This window comes from Ascidiella aspersa, chromosome 7, assembly GCF_963924565.1.
Source record: "Ascidiella aspersa chromosome 7, kaAscAspe10.2, whole genome shotgun sequence".
Lineage (NCBI taxonomy): Eukaryota > Metazoa > Chordata > Ascidiacea > Phlebobranchia > Ascidiidae > Ascidiella > Ascidiella aspersa.
Window position 1 is genome coordinate 28900302 of NC_139453.1, and position 25018 is coordinate 28925319.

The window sequence follows — 25018 nt, forward strand, 5'->3', positions numbered from 1 at the left end:
TTACGTGCACTTTAGTCATGCCATTAACTTAAGTCATCAGGACACGGTTTATACTGTGTTCCCGGTAGGTCTGTACCGCATCAGTGCTCGACCTGAGCCGAAAGACCTGAGTCCAGTAAAGTCATTTTACCAAAACGACTTAAGTCAAGTAAAGTGAAAACCGTAACTTAAGTGCATTTAAGTCAAGTCATTGTGTTCCCGGCAGGTCTTTACTGCATCAGAGCTCGGCGAATTCCAAAGCAGAGACCTGGAAGCCTTTCTGGACGTTTCTCGTCGGATCGTGGACGGGAACGCGAACCTTCACTTCTTCTCGCACCTCACCTGGCAGGAGTTCTTCGCCGCCGTTCATCTAGTCTACTCCAGCGACGCTGAAGAGTTCCTCCAGGCTCAGAACAGCTTCAAGGATCATCGTTGGGAAGTTGTTGCTCGCTTTGTGGAGGGGATGTTTAATCGGGCAGTCCACCATCAGATGAAGAGCTTCTTTCCTGGCTTCTCACAAATCCACTACGAGAAAAAACAGGCGGACATGGTCGACCTTGCCGTGACCTTGATGCGTCAGTTCGCACACGAAGCCGTCAACGACTTCCCGGTGACCTTGGAGCGTGCCTACGATCTTGACAAGTTCCGCAACCTGCTGACTTTCCCTAATGTGCCCAGTGACTCACGACTGTTCCGCGCATGCGCACTGGCGCTCGAGTCCAACAACGAGGGTCGCAAGGTCCAGGTCGCAAGGTCCGTCGCCGCTTCGCTTCCATCCAAGATCATGGTCATCGGTGTCGTCCAGCTGAATGACGTCATGGGCCTGTGTCATGTGCTCAGCTTCTCAGCGAAGGAGGTGCAGCTGAACCTGGGAGTTGTGACGAGAACGCTGACGGTTGTGGGCGAAGGTAATCTGGCAGTTCTTCTGGAGAGACTGGCAGCTACTAAGCAGAAGGTAGGACGTTTATGTTGGTTCGTAAATCGGACAGTAATATATCGCTATAGATGGGTGTAGGCGGAGTGTTTAAACGTTGTCTGGTTTGGTGATTTTGACACACTTTTACCTGGATGGCCCCTTTTTTGCCATGTTTTATTGCAGTTTTGTTTCCTAGTTTGAGTTGAAATTACGAAGGGCGCTCTAATCTTTAAATGAGGGTCAATTGTAATTTGTAATTGTAGCCTAATTGTTGTAATTTATTACATTTTTTCATGAAATTCTAATGTAATTGAGGCATTTTCATTCTGTGTAATTCCAATTGTAATTTCCCAACATTTTGGCTCGATACATTAATATTGAGAAAATCAAAGTTTCAATAATGTTCCACGTTGTTTACTTGCTTTAGAAGGCGCAGTGTTTATGTGTAGTCTATGCCTTGCCGAAAGGCATCCCTTCATTGTTATTGTAATATTATGTTTTTAGCAAGGAGTAATTGTAATTTAATTTAAACAGTTACGGGAGTAATTGTAATTGTAGTTTGATATTTTTATTTGTCATGTAATTGAAACATTAAAGGGAGTAATTGCAATTGCAATTGAACTGAGTTAATGTAGTTGATCCAACTCTGTTTAGATTGCCAAGCTCCACCTGCGCGACATGATAATCTCGACGGAGGAGGTGATCTTGATCTCCGATCTTTTGGAAGACTTGGAGGAGCTGGAGTTGAGGAACTGCGCCCTGACTCCTGAGCACATCCGGACTATCACGAGTCGGATTGCAAAACGCGCCTCGCCGGTAAACTCTTGACGTTTTGCATAACATTAGATACGAGTTTGTTATTTTGGCAGCTTATAAATTATAGAATAAGAGAACTAAAAACCTAAAAAAATGAAAAAAAATAAAATATGTTTAAATTGTTTTTACTTTAAATCTTCAAAATAGACCATTTTGTAAACTTAACAAAATTGACTTGCCGATAAATAAATGGAAATAACTAAAAACCTGTACTTATAATTTTTTTCGAAAAAACTAAAAACTAAAAGCAATTAGACTAATTTAAGTTTTTTTAAACAAGCAAGAATGCACTTTTTAATTTAAAACGAGCAATTGGTCTATTTGAAGAAGTGTAGGAAAAAACACTTTTTTATAAATTTAACCAAATTGACTTGCTGATAAATGAAACTCTTTTAATTTGCAAAGCAAAAAATGGATTTGAATAGGCAGCTGAAATGCTAAAACAATCTTCTAGTGTAGAAAGAACCCATACGAATCAAAATAGTTATTTCATTCTCCGTGTTTTGTAAAACAATGAAGATCGTCGATTGTCGAAAAAACGTTAATTATCGCGGAGCCTATAAGTTATTCGATTCAGTCAAGTTAGGCCAAGTGGTCAATTTAATGGGGAAGTTTTGTTTTGCTTAGAGAAGGTTAAAGTTTTTCACAATTTTGTGACTAGCCTTAATCGTGGAATTTTCTAGATTAACTAGCTATTAATAAAAATATTATAAATATTTCTAATGTGCTGAATCACCGATTTACGAGGCCGTTTTATTTTGTTCCAAAAGATTCAATACTTTGACTTGAGCGAACACCAGATCGACATGGAATGCGCCGAAATGTTGAGAGGATGCCTGCATAACGTTCGCTTCCTTAAGCTCTTTCAGTGCGACATTGGGCACGAAGAAATTGTTCCTATTGCTGAAAGCATCGCCAATCGTTCAAGTCCGGTAAGGGAGACGAGGATGCGAGCATTTTTTGCACAATGTGCGGAAAGATGTGCAAAAAATGTGCGCTTATTTTAAAATTCCTTCAAATAAGGCAGTGTTTTGCAACCATTTGGCTTGCGGCACCGTACAGAATTTTTAAATAGTTCACGGCACCCTTGCTCGTTTTTGTTTGCGAAATGGTTAACTGTAACGTTATAATAAACGAGATTGAAACAGCAAATTAACTGTGTAACAAGGTTAAAAAAAAAACTTTTTAATTTTTCGCAGTTTTTTGGTGCACAAAAAATTGTTTTAAGAAGCTTACCAATAGAGCATAAATTCGAATTCTACATAATTTGAATAATCTCTTTGCACCCTTGAGCGTTCAAAATGGCACCCTAGAGTGCCGCGACACCACGGTTGAGAGCCACTGCTTTAAGGTTTTAAACTCATCCATTTGTTTCAGATCCAGTGGCTTAACATCGGTAGCAACCAGCTTGGAACAAGAGGGGCTCGCAGTTTGATCCAATGCATTGACAAGGTCGAGCATTTGTGGTTGTACAACTGCATGATTACCGGTGACGTTCTCGCCGAATTGGCCCCTGCTATTGCACAACGGGAAACCCCGGTAAGGACTTCCGTAAGTCAGTGAGGTTTGACGTCACAACCTTACGTATCTATTACCTATGCAGTTCCAAGTCAAATTTTTGTCTCGATTTGTTACACATTGGATTTCTAACCTACAAGTTCAAATTAGTTTTTAAATGAACTCCAATAGAATTACAAGCCATATACGCTATTTGAAGCCTTCTCGATATTTAATTGAGTTTTTTTGCAGCTGAAGCTACTAAACGCCGGAGACAACCAACTCGGAACCATTGGTGCCGAAGCCTTGAGCTTATGCGTTGGAAAAATCGAGAACCTCTGGCTCTACAATGCTCGCATATCTTCACGTGACATGGAGAAGCTGTGCGCTGCAATTGAGCCGCTTGAAACCCCGGTAAGAACAGGGCTCAAGTCAGGATATTTTCGAAAAACAGCTAGTCAAGTCCCATGCCAAGTCATTGTCATAGCAAGTCAAGTCATTTGTACAAAATTAAAACATAGGCTAGCATGTTGGCTCCTGTCCCTGAGTAATATTTTAATTCACAAACACAAAATGTAACATACTGCGGGTAAACTCTGGCCAGCACCCATGAATCTCAATTTTGCCTTTTTCGTCACTGTTACTCGATTTTGCAATTAGTTGTCACGGGCAAGCAATTGTATTTCTTTTTATTTGCCAGATAAAAATCCTCACCATCATGAACAACCACATCAAGGATCAAGGTGCTAAGGCTTTGTGCAAATGCCTTCACAACATTAGGTTGGTGCGACTGAGTGGATGCAGGATTGGTCAAGTTGGCGTAGACGAACTCAGGTCCACTTTGTCGAGAAATCCTGAACTGGTAAGATTGGTAGTCGATGTGTAGAAATGTTTAAGTAAGTTTGTTAATGTACGTCAAATGAAATTTACAGGGGCCAGAAACTTTTTGCAGCCTAATGTTCCTCAAGTACAATCCAATCGTTTTTGAGCAAGTGAAAGCGTAAATACGAACCAAAATGTTATAATTTGTAATTAGTTAAAAATGGTTTGTTTACGAGTAATTGTAATTATTAAATGATTTTTAAACCCGTGGCCGTTGACCGTAATGTGTATATGTAGTTAATACCATGACGAAAGGCATCCCTTAATTGTAATTTCAATTTGATATTTTTAGCACGTAGTAATGGCAATGTAATGGAAACGTTTCAGAGAGTAATTCTATTGAAAGTGCAATTGAACTGAATTAATAAAATTGATCCAACTCTAATGTACAGTCGGTAAATGCAAGACCAAGCCCATTGCCCAAAATTTAGAACCAAATTTTGTATTCACCATATGTTATTTAAATTTAGGACGTTTTTTTTAATGAATTGAGTGAATTCAGGTTGTATTCCCCAATACATGTTTATAACCATGTAAATGTAAAATAGCAAAGGTTCTTAAAAATCTTGTGTAATATAAGTCAATAGAAATTTGAGGAAGCTTAAGTCATTAAAACACTGATGCTCAGATGAAATATACGTGTCCACACAACCATTTTATATTAAACCGTTTATCATACTTTACATTTGAACTTTATTTCACGTTGTTAAGCAAAACTGTTCACATAGCATCACTAAACAGTTTCCGCCCAACAAACTAGTTGTTCAAACAATAATACAATGGAACAATAAAATAATAGGATAATAGAAGAATTGACAATTAAAAATATTCTATTGTTTTTTTTTTAATCCGGCCTTCTTTGTTACGAAGTTCCACCGAAACTGTGCTAGTTACAAAAGAGCAGGATGTTACATAATGAGATTTCAAATAAGCTTTGTCAAAGTGTTAACAATACAAGAAATTTGCATACAAGTTTCAGCCAATTTAGTCGCCCAGTGATGTATATGTTTTTTATTGTTTATTCATCGTTATGCTAAAAATAGCCATTTTCTCACTTTGACACAAAGGCATACGTTAAACTTTTAAATAACAACTTAAATCGCTGTTGTCAGGTTTTATAGATGTTACTCCTCCTAATATATTGCGCTTTCAGTTAAGTGTCAGTCACGTCTTTTGCAAAATATCCTGTCCAAGTCAATTCTCGCAAAAAATACCGTCAAGTCCCAGTTAAGTCATTATTAGAGCAAGTCAACTCTAAGTCAAATCGCTGATAGAAAAATTAAGCATTAAGCCAATAAAAGTGGTAAATCGTTTTCCGTACAAAAATTGAAATAACTCGAAATTTTATAATAAATTGTTAAAGGAAAACACTTGATATCAACCCAAGTCGACTCAATGACTTGAGTCAAGTCAAGTCATTTCAAAATATTGACTGAAGTTATTAGAACACTGCCTGTAGGTAGAGTATAACTTGTTGTTTCATTTCATTCAACACGTAGGGGTACGTTTTTGGGTTGTCGATAATATACTTGTATATATAAAAGTTTCATTCGATCTTAACTGTCAGTTCACTGCGGACCGAGAAAGTATTTTGATTTTAAGTGCTTCACGCACAGGGTAGTCTGTTAAAAGTGAATCATTTTATTCAGGTTATTCTTTACCACTTTTTGTAGTATGTTTCTAAAAAAAATAGTTGTAGAATTTTCGAATCACATTTTTTTTGTTTTTGCCTGCAATTTTTTTAACCACTTTTTATTTAAAACGATGTTGTTGTTTTTTCAGCAATGTCGTATTGAAGGCTTGGACAACCAATAAAATGTTGATCAAGACACACCTGCTGTTTCTTACGCTTCATCTTATCTGTGTGCTTTTTTACTGTTTATTTTATGGACGATATCTGATTTATTGCTTTAAATATTTTGTAATTTTATAATACAACTTTTTACGTGATTTAGTAGCTGTATAACTATTCTGTAACCGATTTAGGACACAGATTTTGAAATGTTTTTGTCTAAAAAGGCACTTTTTATCGAAGTTAACAAGTTGCCAGTTTGCGAATCGTATTGCACTAAAACAGGCAATAGATATCGCTTTTCGACTTTCAAAAATAAATATTAATTTAACTAGTATTAATTCAAACAGTAATGTCATATTTTATAACCAGGTGTAAAGAAACGACGCATGTCTGTTTGTGCTTGTAATTATAGCGTGTTCGCCTGGTAAAGTGTTAAATATTTCACCTAGATACTCATTTTCTTTCGTGGCCGTTCTGGCAAATCTAGCCGACATTCGACACTGCTAATCTCCATCGCAGTCGCTCTTGTGCTATATAGTGTCACGCTGATGTTGGATTAAACACTACAGTCAACTGATGCATGCCTTACTTGCGAGACCCGTTTTTACTGCGCTGTAAGCTCTTTTATTGAAAGCGAAATATGCTAAATTATCTGAATGTACAATAAATCTATAAGCGACCTGACAGTATGCACTTTGAAATGCTATGACAGTTTGTTTAGTTTCGATTCAGTGGAGTCAGATAGTACGGTGGTCATGTCTCACCTGTTGAAATATACACAGGCATTTTTTCCTTCGTTTTATGCTGAAGTAGTATATTATTTTTTTTTATTACAGCAGAGGTTCTCGAACAGGGGGGAATTACCTTTATTTTAATATTTCAAGAGCCGAATTTGAAATTTGCCCAAATTAAGCACATTTTAGTTAATTTGTGTGCTAGTGCATGTTTATGTAAGTTATGAGCAGAGTCCAATTCGAAATTTTAACATTACAGGCACTTTTCGCAAGCGAGAAAAATGTTGACTATAGTGTACACTGTACAGGTCCTTATTATTACGTCACAGTGTGCTCTTTGTTATTTAATACAGCTGCTTATCATGTTTTTTTTTATCAAAATATCATTCAGCAAAGTAGATAGCTAATCAGTTGATACTAAATAGAGAAGTTTTTACGCTATTTTATTCGTATTGAATGTTCAGGTTTTGTTTTAACTAACGTTCAGTTTTGAATAAGGGGCCACTGAATTAAAAATTTGCTATTCACTACGTTAAAGCATTTAACCCACCAATGGAACAGCAGTCACCATTCTGTAAACTGTACGAGCAAAGGCAATATATACATAAAAACGCCTTGCTTACTCGTCGGGCCCCGTGGTGTAATGGTTAGCACTCTGGACTTTGAATCCAGCGATCCGAGTTCAAATCTCGGCGGGACCTCGCTTTTTCTCATTTTAAAAACTTTAAAGCACTTTTGAGTCAAATTTACCACACACAAAATTGCTGTACCTTTAATTGTGAAGAAACAATGCAAAAAAATGCGGTAATTAAGCGCTCAAGAATTTATTGATTTTCCCTTTGGCAAACAAAAAAGCTAAATTCGTTAATGAAATTTACCAGTTAATTGCCAGCACAGCGTAGATTACCAGCTGGATTTCTTTGTCAAGACAGGGAAACACTTTTTATCACTTATTATTAGTTCTACAATATTAACTGTACATTTGCAGCTTAAATATGTTTTGCTATAAATTTCAGTCAGGTGTTGTTAAACAAACAAGTGTAAAAGTTCGCCATTTTTAAGTCTTGAGAAAAATCAGTTTTCCTAAAAATATAATGGTTTCTGTTTACTTATTGATATTGTATGTTGAGATTTTTGTGTGATTCGACTTGGATATGTGTTTTGAAATGAATCTGTTTGTTGAAAAGCCAGAAAGTGTATTGTGGTTTAAAGATTACAGTTATTATAACTATAATTTAGCTTGATATTTGTAAACAACTCTGTATTACATTAGTGAAAGTGGTTTACACTAGCAATTTTTGTGATTAGTTAGGGCATGAAATGTTTTTAAGTTAAAGTTTAACGTATTGTTTTCCCTTGCTTAATCCAGTTTTCGAATGTTTCGGTCAGTGGTCACGTACAGTAGACAGCTACATCAAATACCCTTTGAAAATAAATCATAAATATTGCTCTGTATCATCAAAGTGTAATGTTTATAGTGTTGCTATACATTTATCTCTGCGTAAATCTTTGATGGATGCCAATATCTAGCATGTGAGTGATAGAAAGCAATTTTATTGCGTTACAATATTTACGACTACACTTTATCGCTAGGTGGTGATATTGGTCCTTATGGGAGAAAGAGTGAAAACACTGTCGTCAGACTGATAATTACAAGTTTTGGCAAACTGCAAGAAAACTGAACAAGGTAATTTCAGACTATTTCAAAAAGTTTTAAATCTATAAACCCTGTTCAGGCTTTGACTTTTTTGGCATTTTTATGACTTTGCACATTAATTGTTGCACCAAAAGGTTAAAACCGATTAAACTTTTTGGCCTTTAATGAAAAATAACCTGTTCCCGCAGACATTCTCTTTTCCCGACATTTAGGCCTGCTGCCTTATTCAGAGTTACAAAATAAATTACCAAACTTAAGAGTAATACGACTTTTCCAATAAACAAAAAAAAACGTTTTAAAGAAAGTAAACTGAGGGCCGGATTAAATTGCTTGGCGGGCCTTAGTTTGCCCAGGTCTGAGTTACAGACTACAGGCATTGAAAAATAAAAGTCTGTTTGTTGCGTTTTTCTTAGTATTTAAACGGCGGCTATGGTTGTCCATTTGAAGCGCAGCGTGTTTAGTGTTTACAAACAGTCACATCGCAATATTTCGGCAGTGGCGCCTGTCTTGTTGTCCATTCGTTTTGCAGGGCGTATTTCGAACCAAATAAGTTAGAAAAATCCTCTGGGATCGCTGTATTTGTGCCATTCCCACTATTGACCCGTCTAGAACACGACATAAAAGGCCCAAACACTTCCTATATTGCCCAATGATTTGTGTCTGGCAACAATCCTGTTATCTTTTGGGGCTTTCAATGCTGCTATATTTGTGCTAGTATTTGCGCGTTTCGATTTGGCAAAAACACGGTGATTTTCGTTTTGCTACGACGTTCGAACGTCGAAAAGTTTTATTCCTGGACCTTATACTTGCAATTTGTTCAAACGACATGAAAAGGCAAATTGCTTGGTGCTGAATTTAGCCTGACTTGGCCTTTAAATTCAAACCTATTTTTACTTAATCGCTTGCCGAACACATGGCCATCAAACTTGTTTCAGCAATTGATTTGAGGTGACTTTTTTTAACAAATTTTGTGGTCAGACATTACGTTGTATTTTTTTGTGCATCCAAAAAAACTCACATAGGGTTTGTAGATGTGTTCAGGATTAGAGAAAACCCAAAACCTCAGTCGATTTGTAAAAAAGGCTGTTTCCAGGCCTGATAAGATAACTTTTATGGAAATCAAGGTATTTAAAAAAACATATAATAAAACTATTTATTTGTTTCTATATAAATTGTTCTTACCAGGCAGAATAACAATAATCAAATACAGCTCCTCTGGTAATTGTAATAGATAACCAACGTTTCGTTACCAAGTCGTTTTAAAATGACTTGGTAACGAAACGTTGCCGTTATACGGGCGGCAAAAACTTCATAACCTCGGCCGAAAAAGACGGGTGGAATTACAGCGGGCTTGTTGTGCATCTCGTTGTTTTCCTAACAAGTGGCGACGCGTTGACTTCAAGCTGTCACAAATCCCTTGTCATCCCTTCTCGTTGGCGTCGCAATCCGCCATGACACGGCTTTGGCTCGTCTTTTCGTCGAAAGCTCTCGAATCGTGTTGCGAAAACAAGGGCTTCTCGAGATCGATTGTGACGTATTATGACTTGTTTACATTCAAACAAGACCGTGTTTACATGTTAGGCCTTGTCATCACCACTGTGTACAGGCTTAATGCCGTTTAAACGCCCAGGAAGTTTGGTTGATGGACAGGCGTTAAGATATGCAATCGAAAAACTGAAATGACACCTTGGTTGCGAATTCGGTTGATATACTTGGGGAAATTTGATTCTAAAGTGTGGATGAATGCGAATCAATAAGAATGTAAATTACTGAATTCAAAAATGGTAATCATGAAAATGTCGTAGCCAATTTTTTTCGAAAAAGGACCCATAATATCGAATTAGACACCGATTTCAAGTGGTACAATCAGTACCGATCCTAAAAAGTAAACATTTCATTTATGTTTTTCGATCTAACAGCGTTCATACCTTTAAAAAGTATTTATTTATTAAATTTTACTGAAAAGTTGAGAATATAGGTAACTAAGTTCGCAAGCACAAGAACTTTTTTGTCTACAATCTAAAATGACTATACATTGGCACTAATTAAACTGATCAATTTTACTTGTTCGACCTTAATTATACGTCACTCGTTATCCGATTTGGTCGGCAGTAATGCTTAACTAGCATAACGCATATTTGAATAATATACGGAGTATCAAGCACCCCTAATATATGGACCACCATCAACTGAGGCAAGAGTTTTAAAATACACGAACAGACGGTGTGAATATAACTCCTTTAAGATGTCGCCCTAACCTGCCAAAGCAAAAGTAGGCGACTAAAGTTCCCAACCCAAAAACTTTTTTTACAACCTGAAATCATTACCATGGCGCTAATTAAACTGATCATTTTCAATTATTCGACCTTAAGTCATTTGCTATCGAATTGCATCAGCAGTAATGCTTGACCAGCTTATATCGGGCATACCAATAGTATGGACCAGTGTTGTAAACAAGTCATTTTGAAATAACTTAAGTCCCAGTCAAGTCATTCGTAAAATAACTTAAGTCCAAGTAAATGCTTTTTGAATAAATAACAAGTCAAGTCCCAGTCAAGTCATAATTAGAGCAAGTCAACTGCAAGTCCAGCCCAACTTTAAATTATGAAAACCGGCAAACTCCTCCGATTATTATGAGCAATTCAAGTCAAACATAACATAAAAGCAACATATTACAAGCAAATTATTTTATGTGCAATGATTGGGATAAATAACGCAATTTTATAAATAATTGCTTAATTAAAACAACTTATTTTAACCAAAGTCATTTGTCCAAATGACTTAAGTCAAGTCAAGTCATTTTGCCCAAAAGACTTAAGTCAAGTCAAGTCATTTAAAAACAGTGACTTAAGTCATTACAACACTGGTATGTACCCCCTGAACTAAGACAAGAGTTAAAAAATACACAAACAAAGTGTGGTTTCATCTCGTTTAAGATGTTGTTTAAAATAAGAGGCTAAAAACGGTGCCGGCCGATCAAAAATCGGCCTCATAATTTGGCCAAACCTCCAAGTCCAACTCATTTATCTCATCACAACAAACACGATACTGACGTCATAATCCGATTGACGGATTCCCTCTTTCCGCACGTGACTGGTCGCCCGCCAGTCTCGAAACAGCAGCGCTCGCGAAATAATGACGTCATTTGGTCGCGCGACGCTCGCCCTTCTCTTACGTCACAAACAAGATTAGGTCGAAAGCTTAAGATCACACTAAGGTAGATTGCCTTGGTTTAACCGATGGCTTAAAGGCAATAGCAATGAGATTGCGACATTCCGGCAGCTTTCCAGGAAATTTTCCAGGAAAGTAAGATGTGTTTCGAAAATCGGTGTTTTTCTGAGAAAAAAAACATCTAGAATTGTTAATGTTGTTGTCATCAGCAAGTAACATATATAAATTTTACTGGTGTCTTATCTTACTTGAAATGTGAAACATGCTGGATTGCTGGTTTTTCAAACTGTATTAGCAGATATTTTTCCAAACATTTTTTTAGGATATTCTCAGTAACTTTATACGATAAAAGGCTTTTCAAACGAATAAATTCATTTAAAAAAAAGAGATTTGTTTGTTTAAAGATAACGTGTGTTATTGTGTTAATAAGAACTGGAAAATGTGTTCCATTTTTGCTTTAAATACAGATTTAATATAATAAGCCCTTCTTAAACATTGCATTGTCAGAAATCTCGAGGATTGTTTTTTAACCTATGAATAATAACATTAGGCTTTTCTGTAGGTTTAATATATGTGCGTAATGTATCCCTTTGTAAATAGAATAAAAACTGAATAAAACTACTATAAAAGTCATACTATGACCTTGATAATCTGGATTTTTTCTCCGTCATAAAGTGTGTCATTTGCCCACAAATGAACGTACTTGGTTTAGGATCGACAAATCACACACATATGTGTCACCACGACAAAATTGGTCTTTTTTCCAACTCTTGAGTTGCTTTATCAGCCGTCTCCACAAAAACAGCAACAACCACAGGACCATAAGCTACATATTTTGTGATCCAGGTCTCTTGTTTTCCACACTTAATCGCCTCTTGGTTAAACCACTAAAACGCATAATATGTCACCGGCCTAATCTACTTTTCCAACTCTTTGTGCCGTTCTCATTTGGAAAAAGCACCAAAATAAAAACACAAAGGGGCTTTTGCCATCAAATGATTTAAAAAACTACATTATTACTGGGTTACCGGCCTGTGAAAACTTTACGCTTTATGCTTTTTCGTTTTACTTTTTGCCTTTCTCATTTGGAAAAAGCAACAAAATAAAAACACAATTTGTATTTTGCCAAATTTTATCGCTATTTAGTTCGGGCCTTTTATCTCTTGCTTTTTTGCCGCGGAAAACTTTTTCTTTTGTTTTTAAGTCTTTAGTCTAACTTTATTGCCCTTCTCATTAGGAAAACCACCAACAACATCAACAAGAAGCACTGACGTATTTTCAGGGCCTTATTTCGGTCCTTTGCCGTCATTCCGAAAACGCATTAAGCCTTTCTCTTTTTGACGAAAACCGCAAACTAATCCACGAGACAAAGGAAGCCTTGAAAGCCAAGTTTACACAAAAAACACCCGAGTCTCGGGCAAATCCGACCACCCGTGAAAATGCTAAGTAATTAACCTTTGGCGGTTCTTAGATGTTAGGCTTTTAGGGCTTAATCACGATCAATTGTGCTCCACTGGGCCTTCTGTTGTATATTGTTTTAAGGTGTTTGTTTAAGGTAGTTTAGTCTTACAAAAGTTGACTGGCGGCGGTGTAAGGTAAACATTTCGTTGTAATCTTCTTTCCTCAGAATCCTTTAATTTTTTTTCAATAAAGGAAAGCAACTATTATGAGATGAAAAATCTTAAGTTAAATCTCGTTTTAATGATGTTGTTTCAGGGCATCTCCACGTTAAAATCAACCATATGTAAACGTGTAAGGTAAACATTTTACTTAAAACTTAAAACAATGTAATTCCAAAAATAACGCTCGCATAATGTTTATACCACCATATTTGGTATGGACTCATTTAGTTTGAAATGTGAAATTGAACTTTTGTTTTTATGACAAAGGCAATATGTAAACATGGAAACAAAAAAGGTAAACTTCTCATTCTGATCTTGTTTACTAAGAATCCTTTACCTTTTTTCACTTGAGGAAAGCAACTACCATGAGCTGAAAAATCATAAAGTAAAGCCCCTTTTAAATTCTGTTTTTTTAAGGCTTCTCGAGTTGTTTTTATGAAAATAAACTAAGTCGAGAAAATATCAAAGTAATTGTAAAAATGTCCAACGTACTTTTTGTAAAAACGGCATTCGGTCAACATTATAGGTCAAGTAAAAGAAAAACTTTTTTTTTAATATAAAAGGTTCTATTGCCAAAAGTATTGATCTACCTTCAATAATATTTCGCGGGAAGACATCGATTGTAAATCTCGGAACATGCATAAACACCGTTTTTTGATTCAATTTATTAGGTTTGGCAAAAATCAGTAAGTTAAAACCGTTTTTCCAGCAATAGCAGATTTTGATACAATTTTTGAAAAATACTAATAGATTTTGGAAGCATATAAAATTCAGGAAAAACGCTGTTTTCGGCGAATTAGAATCCCACAAAAACACTTCACTCTAAATCAAGACATCAACCAAGATACGTCCTTTAAAGTTTAGAAAAGAATCAGAAAAGTCAGTCTCAAGATCAAAACGCCAAACAACAATGACCAAGCACTCCGATTCTCTGTCGCGCTCGCTGTCATTCTTACGCAACAATCACACGACCCCAAGTCATTTAAATTCCGGGTTCTCGCGCTTAGATTTGACCTTGGGAGCAATCAGGCGTCGTCGAGGTCAAAAATCGCGTCGAAAACGTGCAGTTTCGAGGCTAGGACAACAAACAATCGCGTCGCGCTTTTCGCGTTTGATTGTTTGTTCGCGATCGAAATCGCGCTCGCCGCTCGCGTTCCGCGCCACATTAGAACGCCGACGACGCGCGACGCCCATTGTTGATCGATTGTACGCATCGCCATCTTGATTTGCGGCCCCTTGTTACGAAACAGAGGAGCCGAAACGTCAAAAAAGATCGCCTCTGCGATTATAAATATAAATCTATCTAGAGATTAATTGCGTTGAAGGGAAGAGATTAATATCGGTACTGATGTGATTGGTCGGTTGACCTGACCTTTTATAGTACTAATTTTACTACTGCGTTATTCTTCTTTCGGAGATCTTTTCACGGCTATTTAACGTGCCTTTGCAAAGGGTCTTAAAGTTCTTTGGTTTTGTAACGCATTCTATGATTTTTCAACTTCGGCCATTTTATGCTTTCGTTAATAAAATACAGACTTATATAAACTATTGCTACCAGGCGGTCGGCCCTGACGAAGGCGACGTGCATAGGATGCCGAAACGTTGGTATAGAATTACAATTACCAAAGGAACTGTTTTTTTGAATAAGATTCAGACATTTTGGAGTCTTATTTTGTCACCCAGCAAACGTATAGGCCACCCATTGCCCCCAAACCCTTATAAAATTGGGCTGATTAATTAATTAATTGATCTTTTTACGTCTATTTAACGTGCCTGTGCAAAGGGGCTTTAAGTTCTTTGGTTTTATAACGTATCCTGTGATTATATTAGGTCCTGCCATTTTACGCATTCATCAATAAAATACGGACATTTTGGAGTTCTATTTTGTCACCCAGACAATGTTTTATCACCCACCTCCCCTTTACCAAAACGAAGGTTGGGCTTTGTAGTACAAGCCTGGACTGTTTAATTAGCCAGAAAAATTTACCATCAGACTAATATTTTTAAAATTCAGTGTATTTTTCATTTTCTTCAAAAATACAAAGCTTCTATGCAGCACCACTGAAGCCTGTTTACTTTAAAAACGGCTTTAAGCAATAAAATAACAAATGTAGATAGTAATGCTAAAATTTCGTACGAAGATTTTAATATCAATTACTTCATTATTCATTCTAAGAATGAATATTTGTCAGAATTTCAAATCCTTATTACTTGTTTCATTCTCCAACGTTCCAGTGCAACAATGCACATTGATGGCAAAATAATGGTAATTGTTGTAGATTTATTCTTGCTTAAAACAATACATTAAACCCTAAACTTTAGAAGCGACCTGGCGCTTTTTGAAATTGACATAAATAACAATCAACCATCATCGGTCTTGCGTAAGGGCCGGATAGGGGAGGGGGCAATTAATCTTGTCCAGTTTTGGCGCAACTTACGATGTCATGTTTGATGGCGGCAATAAAAGAGCTCATAATCGCCATGTGTCGCGATTTCGCCATTGTGACGTTTTATCTTCGATTAATCATTTTTTTTTATTATTTTAGACTCGGGGTTATTTTCAGGACAAACGCCAAACGATTTGAATGAGTAAAACTCGTCGAAACTTTGCGATTATCCGACGAATCACCAAAAAACGCCGCGTTACATGCGCACGCTATTTATAACTCGCCTTGGGTTTTTGTATTACTAAGCCTTTTCAGAAAAAGGGCGATAAGGCCAGTTTAAAATGCAAACTTTTTCTCGCAAGCGTTTTTCTTCGTAAAGCGCTGAAATTCGAGCCGGATTTGCGACAATAATAACTTCCATTTAGAATCCACAAACGCGTAAGACGCAATGCCCTTCTCTGGCCCTTCATATGCACTTCGATCGCGGGTTTTTGCCTTGACTCGACTTATGGTAAAAGGACAACACGTAAAATGGGAAACTCCGTTATAGGCTTGTCCTCTAGGAACAACAGTGGTTTTGCGGTTGCCGTATTACAGGAGTTTGTTTTTCATTAATTGAATTATGCGATATTATCAAAGCGCATAATTGGTATAGTAGGGTTGTCCTATACTTGTCATTTTATTCCGATACCGATGCCCGATATTTTGGACTAAAGTATCGCGATCCGGTTTTTACACCTAATTTGCTTTAACGTTATAAAGTTTAGTTCTCCAGTGGTCAACCCAATATTTTTGTAAGGGTAGCGTTGGATCACAGATCAAGTCTAAAATTTGGAACAATATATATCGATCTGTTCATAAGTTTAATGGTGAAAATAACGGCCCAAATAGACGTAAAAAGCGTCATGCTTTATTGTTCAAACGTTCCGGCAAAGCAATCACTGATGATGGCATGAGCATTTGCCGAAACGTTTGAACAATAAAGCATGTCGCTTTTTAGGCCTATTTGGGGCCGTTAGTTTCACCATAAAGTCTAAAATTCCTATATTAAACTGACAACGGATTGGAACCTAAAGTATCGCACGAGTACTGATACTACGACTTGGTATCGGGTATCGTCTCTAAAACGATATTATGGGACATCCCTAATTGGTACCAAAACCCTTATTATATCAGTAACCTGTATATCATAAATCTGCCAAAACACAGATTACAGGAAACTTCGTTTTTTTGCTTTTAAATACGAAAAACACGAAATACTTAATTAATTTCTGTTCCTTTTCAGTTGTCCACAAATGTTCTGACTCACGCTGTCCGACAAGCTTATCGTGGTGACTTACATCTTACGTTTAAATGGCAAGCGGATAAGATGTGTTTCCTTATTGTCAACCTTGTGAACTGATATCATCGTCGAAACAATGACTTTATTCTTCATTTCTAAAAATGGACGGAAATCAGCTACAGGAATAAAGCCTCCCTTCAGGTAAATTTATTTCAGTAATAGCCCCAAAATGTAGCTATTAAGCCCCTTTACTTAATTTACGGTGCAACAGCATTTGCATGGCTGAAATATGTTGTATTTTTTAAATAAACAAATAAATATTTTACTTCTGTAAAATGAAATGTATATATAAATTGCTCTTCATTCTTAGTGCCTTATTAGAAGCGCTAAATTGTAAATCAAGTTTAAGAATTTTGTGTACTGTGTTTTAGTGTTCAAGCAGTTTTCTTTATTGAATGTAAGCGTGCTTTATTTGTAACTCTCTGCCAGACAAATCATCTTGTTTATTTTTTAATCGGAAACATTTAATACTTTCACGACCATACTGCAAAATATCAACGCTACAAAGTACACTTTGTGTATACGAAAGCATGCAAATTATTATCAAATTCTGTTCCGGCAAAAATTACCGTTTAAATGCCTGGGGCCTTCTTCGCTCCTTCCGCGCTGTTTTATCCACAAAGAATCGAAACAAGTAATGTTATTTTGGGCGAGGCTCTTCGTTTTGTCGATCTATCGTTAGATGGCGCTCTTGCGGTGCTAAGAAAAAAGCGCGAGTCTCTCGATTGTCTATCGTTTCTGATGTCACATGTCACAATGCCCCTGAAACTGGGTGACAAACATATCAAAGGCCATTGTGGAGAAAATATATCTTGGATTTCGCCAAGATTTTTAATTTCCCCGCAATTTACCCTGCGAATCTGCTTTCTGTAACTTATTTCAAACATTAATTGTTAAATAGTTTAAAAACAAATGAGATACACAAAACAAAAAATGGAATCTATTATGAATACACTATGCACGGATCTGTAATGTATAGATTGATAATAAATTTTAAAGCCAAAAAGGTCTAGTAGATCGACATCATCTTGATTAAGACGTTTCGATACGAATTTGTATTATCTTCAGTTGATGTCTCAAGATTATGTCGATCTACTCGACATTTTTGGCTTTGCAATTCGGAATCTATTATAATTTATAAAAAAACAGCCTATTAAAATCTGCGTATGAAACGACTACCTTGTGCGTAGGCCAAACACCCTGGCATCCTTCCTTCTAATCTTTCCGTGACGTCATGCAACCTTGAGATAAGCAAAACGACCTTGCTGTTGTTTGTCTTCGCCGGACGGCGTTTACGCACGCGCCACCGTTTGTGACGTAACACATGGTTCGCGAGACGCGCGTCTTCCATGAATTGTGGTTATGACGAGTGACGCGAGCGCTTTTAAAGGTATATTTCTATCCGGTAAATATATCCCGCCAGTAGATACTATATCTATAGATGTAGACTGTCCAGAACCAACATGAGTTTAACGCGTTTTCTGAATGTTTTTTCTTAAGCTTTCTTAATAGGATTATTTCTGGCAAAATTCATCGCTATGTCTCTTTTTAAAACCTTCAGAAGAACACCATCCCCATTTGTAGCAAATATGTTTGTACAAAACAATAACAAATTGCTGAAAATTAGAAAACAAACTACAGACAGTGTAATGAAATGTGAATAAGTAGTGAAATACAGAAGTATAGGTATAATTTGTAACGTTTTGAATAACCCTTAATTCATTTTTCACAACATGATGTTAAAAATAAATAAAGAGTTATTCGAAACGTTCACAAAATGCAACCTACTTCTGTATGGGATTTGATATTCTTTCTACGTCTAACTACAACCTCCTACCATTATGCTCCAAATGTGAAAAGTTAAAATGTTAAAAATATTCTTAAAAAAATCAAGCTTCAATTTCTTCTGTCGCGTAAAAAAAAGAAATACAAAAGCCGAACGAAAGCAATGCCGCGAGATTCTACCGTCGTGTTTATCGATCCGCAAAATCAAGCGATTCATCCGGCAAGAGTTCCAATCGATCAGATCACGTTTTGGCTGTTTATAACGAAAAACAACAATAACCTGTTTTGTCAGGGGCTTTCTGTGGCAGCCAAACCTATAATGCTTCTTTTTCTTCTTTATTTAATGGTTGGCGTTAAACGCAGCTTTTTTCTGTCCATGTCAGTCTTAGATGTATTTTACGTTATTTGTTTTACATTTTAATATTTTTTGCTATTTGTTTGGCCAGATAAACTGATGATGCTATTTATTTAAATGGCGAAATGCATATTTACATTAAAAGTCATACTCCTTGCTAACTGAAACATTTTAAGAAGTAAGAAAAATTCATTCGAATTAAGAAACTAAAGATGCCTTATAGGCTAAATGTATATTTCCTTAAATTTTAAGAAAAGATTTTATGTTTTATTTGTTTTTATAAACAGTCTTAGATCACCTTGCTAACTAATTGTTGTTCGAAGCGATGCGCTTCTCAAGCTATTAAAAATGTTAGAACTTTTTTCGTCGTCATTATGTGTCTGTTGGGGGCAAGATTCTGTTGTGGAAATACATACAAAGCTTAACTGTCCCCGTGTGTTGGCAGTTTCGCCCTGCGCACCCTTCGGGGCTTGATCGACGACAATGATTAACCAGAAATCGCGCAGTCGATGTTTTCGCGTTCTTGCCCTGACGCTCTACCAGTGGTTCTCAACCGGGGTGTCGCGGCACTCTGGGGTGCCATTTTTAACGCTCAAGGGTGCCGAGAGATATTCCAAATTATTTAGGATTCCATTTTTTGCTATAGTGCTTCTTGAAATAACTTTTGTGTACGATAAAAGTGCCAAAAATTAAAAAGGTATTTTCCTACCTTGTTGCACAGTTAATGTGCTGTTTCAATCTCGTTTATTGTAACGTTACAGTTACACAGTTAACCGTTCAGCAAAATTTCGAGAAAAGGTGGCGCAAACTATTTAAACTTTTTGTAGGGTGCCGCAAGCCACCAATGGTTGAGAATCACTGTCCTATTCTGACGAGTGACGACAATGATTAACCAGAAAACCCTTAGTCGATGTTTTCGCGTTTTTGCCTTGACCCTACTGTACGGTGTTGGCCCCGTGCAAGGCTAAAAATAGCGGTTGTCTCGAGTCACGAGTTTCGTGCCGTTTTCGCGCGTGTTAGCGGTCGATTTTTTAGGGTTTATGTCGACAATGAACGTATTGAGTAACCGTAGCACGTTTGGACTTTTATAGATGCGTTCCGTGACATTTTTGGCGTTTTTGACGTCTTGTTTTGGCAGACCATTTTCTTAAAACCGCGAATTTTTTGACACTTCATATTCTGACTGAGCAAATTCAAAATTGAAAAAGAATAATGAGTTATTCGAAACGTTGAAAATGCCTGTATACTTCTGTATAGGCTTTGATATTCTTACTAGGTCTTACTACAACCTCCAGTCATTATCCTCCAAATTTGTTAATTGATTGCGTGTTTTTCAATCTTCGACATACTTGTGGCTAGGGAGGTTCGATAATATCGGATCGGAGCCGATACCCGATACCAATCGTAGCAACGGTATTCGTTTGATTCTGGGGAGGTATCGGTGCCTATCCTATACCAATTAACATGGAAATATCAGCCTGAATTTACAATCTTACCAGGACTTTTTATCTTGAAATAAGTAAAAGACACTAACTTATAACACAAAAGAAAAATTTGACATATTAAATCCTAATTTAATCAATCTTTCTTGTGTGAGCATTGTAATGACGTCATTTGGCATCAGATCGCGGTACTTTTGTCCAAAATATCGGGTATCGGATTAAAATGCGGAGTACCATATATACTTCCATACTTGTGGCACGCACTGTGGTTACAACACGCATTATGTGGCATGGCAGTCGACTGCATTGTGCAAATAGCAACAGCACTAACTAGGCCAACGCAAAGCCGCGTTCATGTATTAACAAGCCACTGGCAGTTGTCAAGCGCCGGTTTATTGGCTTCGAGTTGGGCTTCCAACTGCAGCAGCAGGCTTTTGGCATTCGTCACATTTTGACTGATTTGGCAAGTCACACGTGCTTGGAGGCCTTTCAAGCGATCGCTGATCAGCCTACTTCGCCAAAATTCGGGCCAGCCTTTCAAAATGGGCTGCGTCGTTTGTCAGCCCTTTTTGTGTATTAAATGTACAGGAATGACGTGAAAGTTGTGTGGACCAATTGAGAGCCAGATTGTTTTAGGAAACACACGAAATATGCAAAAAGGAAACACACGGAAATACGCCTAAATAGGAGTCGGATGATTTTAAAGCGGTTATAACAAACTGTAAAGAGGTAAACGAGTTAAACAGTTCCCAAAACAAAGCCTGGCTCTGTTTTTCCCACCAGGTGTCACAACTCTTTGACACATTATAGGTAAAAAATACGCACCAAAAAGATAAGTAAAAAACACTAAGCCTGCTGTTTAAATAAATCAATGGTGTGGAAAAATACTGTTATACATAAGCCGCAATCGTTGGTCAAAAAGTAGCTTCAGAAGGGATGGATCACAGTTGTTAAACACACGTGTGTGTTTATCTTTCATTGGCGTTTAAAAATCACAGAACAACAATCATAAAAACGGCCCGGGTTAAAAAATCACAGAACAACAATAATAAAAACGGGCCTTTATCGAAGCGGTCCTTCGGCTGGGCTTCAATATAACGGCAACGTGGAATACTTTGGCTTGCTCCCAGCCTCGTCAAATGATTAAGTACTCGCCTGGGAGTTATGGCAGACGGATTTGAAGCGGCCCTCTATTGCATTATTGTAGCGTCGCTTTGAACCCGGTGGGAGGGTGGAACGCGAGCGTTTGATTTATGACCCGGTTGTGACACAACAATGGCACGCTTTGGAGATGCCCTGGGATGCTTGTTGATCTTCAAGCGGAATCGTGTGTCCTCTAATATACCGGCGACCTGGGAAAGCCAGGGCTAATTGTGTTTGGATAAATAACCAAGGGTTAGATATATAATGGAATTTTTAAAACGTTTGATGAATTATTAAAAACGACAGTTCTAAGCGGCATGTTATTGGTATATAATTTATTATGGTTTAATGTTGTTGGGTTTTTCTCTAATGATGATATTAAATGACCGCTTTAATTAGGTTTGTTCACAGCAAGATTGACAAATTGTATTTGGTCAAAAATAGATGCTTTAACATGTCGTTTTACCGGACTTTTTCGTAACCTATTTTTAAATGAGTTCCTCTTGTGAAGCTTCTGTACAGCATCGAGATTCGCTAATCGTGTTAGTTAGGCCATACGAATGTGATTGCTCTAAAACACTCTCTAAAGATCAGAATAGATTAGAACCTTGATTAGGCCTACGTTTATTTGCTGTACAGTAAGATTGAGAAACTGCATTTATTTTTAAAATAGATGCCTTAACAGATGTTTTATGTCTTTGAATTTCTCTCTACCTCCTCTAAAATGAATCTTATAAGGTTACAGTAAAACACAAAGATTGGCCAATTGTGGTGATTACTTCTACATTTAATTTATTGTTTGTTTACTGTTTTAAATGGCAGCATACACAGTGCGTTGTAACAAAAACATAACATGAAATCGTGATGTAACCGACATGACCATGTTTAACCTTCGGGTTTTTTCACAATAGTTTGTCGTTCTGACTTATTTCCGAATGTAAGTATAACCTTAAGCGTACACGACTCGAAGTTACAAGAGGTCAATTTCCGTTCTCGGCAAGAAGACAACAAAACAAAAAAACACCTGACCCGTGATTTGTGTCACAGGGATGTTTCGCCCCCCATGGGGCCGCCAGAAAAAAGGGCAAAGATTTACTTCACAGGGGTATTTTTATCCCTGGGTTTGCATAAAAAAGGGGCAAAGATTTGTGTCAACAGGGTTGTTTTTTACCCTAGGGCCGCCAGAAAAAAGGGGCAAAGATTTGTGCGCAGAGTTGTTTTGCCCCCGATCACGGGCCCCAAACCAGTTTTGTGCCCCAGGGGTCTAAAGTAAACAGGTGTTTCGCCCCCTGACGCTGCCTGGAAAAAAGGCAAGGTCGACAGTGGGGAATCAAAACAATCGTTGGGGCGCGGTGGGGCGGAAAATAATAGTGTCTCGAGCGCGAAAAGAGGCGCCCAATTTTGTGGCGGTCTCGAAAGATTTTTGGGGCGCGGATCAACATTTTGATGACGTCATACCAGATTAATTTGGGAGGCGTAACTTGGAAAGGTAAATATTACGTTTACTGTTATTAAAAAATAAGGAGTTATCGAATAAAGAGTTATTCTGTGATAATAAATAAAGAGTTATTCGAAACGTAGAAAATGGTACCTACTTACTTATGGGCTTTGATAGTCTTACTACGTCTTACTACAACCTCCAGCCATTATGCTCCAAAGTTTATTGTCAGCCACTATGGAGAAAATACAAGAACGACTATTTTAAAAATGAATAAAGAGTATTTCGAAACGTCCAAAATGCTGCCTACTTCTGTATGGGCTTTGATAGTCTTACTACGTCTTACTACAACCTCCAGCCATTATGCTCCAAAGTTTATTGTCAGCCACTATGGAGAAAATACAAGAACGACTATTTTAAAAATGAATAAAGAGTATTTCGAAACGTCCAAAATGCTGCCTACTTCTGTATGGGCTTTGATAGTCTTACTACGTCTTACTACAACCTCCAGCCATTATGCTCCAAAGTTTATTGTCAGCCACTATGGAGAAAATACAAGAACGACTATTTTAAAAATGAATAAAGAGTATTTCGAAACGTCCAAAATGCTGCCTACTTCTGTATGGACTTTGATATTTTTATTACGTAAATGTTACGCATTTTAATTGCCGCCACCTTCACTGCCAATCACTTAAAAATGAGTCTATTTGGCGTAAAATGCGATTTAACTTGGGTATCTGCTGTGAACCATTTCCAAACTATCCTCAAATCTCTACACAACCTTGGTTGCAAATTCTATATGTTGTGTGCATTGTGACGTGGACTTTAACTAAATTTTTTCCAGTCCCTAGTCACGACATTAAACTTTCCATACACTTTTACGTTTACACAAACTAGGGGGAGTTGCCTATACCCCAGCCAACCCCAGTAATATTGGCTTCCCTTTCGACCGCCAAACCGCAGACGGAAAGCTTTGGAAATGACACACAGAGTATTACGGTGGTTTATCAAGCGACAAAAACATCTCCGCCCGGATTTCATAGCGACTTCCGAGCAAATCTTGATGTCGCCAAATTTTGCCTGAGCGATGTTTTATGATTCATCTGCGATTAGAGTAAGTCAAGCCACGTCGGGGCGCCATTCATCTGATCGGGGCCGCGACGCGCGATTGTGACGTCAATGGACCCTTTTTGACGTCACAATGCCGAGTTGACACAGTCTGATGCACATCCCCAAAATCCGGCCGCGCCTGTCGCTAGAAAACGACACAAGTATAGAGGATTTTTTCCGACTTACTTTTTAAATGTATTCTCGTCGTTTTTTTAAATCCGGTTTGAATGGCTACTTTTAAACCGTGCCAAGTAGATCATTGGTAATAAGTTGAAAAGGTTTCAAAATGATTTTAAACTACGCTTTACATTTAAACCGTATTTTTCTTCGTTTGGCAAATGAACGTGAAATGTCCATTACGCGCGAAAAATTTTTTCTCCTGCTGAAGTATATTGCTAAGAGCAAAAAAATTGGGGGCGAATATGTTTCAAAGCGGTTCTTCGCCGAAAGCTTTGTCGTAATTCTCGCCATCAATAAAGGTTGAGAAAAACTGGAGTACAACAAGGAGTCGTCTCCGTTTTCTGTCGCGAATAAAAGGCAATAAGAAACCAGTCGCGTCGCTCTTCAGAAAATCGAGTGAGCCGGTACCTCGTTAAGTTTGAATGGCGACCGCATAAGTCCTCGACTTCCCTCTTGTCCGTTTCATGTGGCTGGATTTAACGAATCGGCCACCGCTCTGTACAACGCGCTGCACCGCTGGAGACAGACACTACAGTTGTACTGGCTTCCCGCTTTTCAATTACCGCGATCGCTGTCAGTCACCTAGAGCCAGCCCAGGCTGAAACCCCAGCGCGTTTTTGAAAAATGTGAGTTTTTTAGGAGCTTTGTTCGGGGATTGAAAAGGAAGAACGTAAATTTTTGGGAGTCTTTAACGGCAAATAAAGTATTCCCATTTACACCAATTCACCTCTAAAAAAATCCACGATTTCACCCCTGAAAAAAAAAGT

The 25018-nt window shown here is 37.5% G+C and overlaps 1 protein-coding gene and 1 non-coding gene across 2 annotated transcripts; both read left to right on the forward strand.

Annotated features, from left to right (window-relative positions):
• Positions 1-720: 720 nt before the first annotated feature.
• Positions 721-6984, forward strand: LOC146138821 (ribonuclease inhibitor-like). Its single transcript, XM_083393555.1, has 7 exons — positions 721-934; positions 1550-1711; positions 2482-2643; positions 3089-3250; positions 3461-3622; positions 3909-6254; positions 6668-6984. The coding sequence occupies exons 1-6, from the start codon at positions 764-766 to the stop codon at positions 4092-4094; spliced, it is 1005 nt and encodes a 334-aa protein (XP_083249681.1). The 5' UTR covers positions 721-763; the 3' UTR covers positions 4095-6254; positions 6668-6984.
• A 264-nt stretch (positions 6985-7248) lies between these two features.
• Positions 7249-7320, forward strand: Trnaq-uug (transfer RNA glutamine (anticodon UUG)). Its single transcript has one exon. It is a non-coding gene; the product is annotated as a tRNA-Gln (tRNA).
• Positions 7321-25018: the final 17698 nt, after the last annotated feature.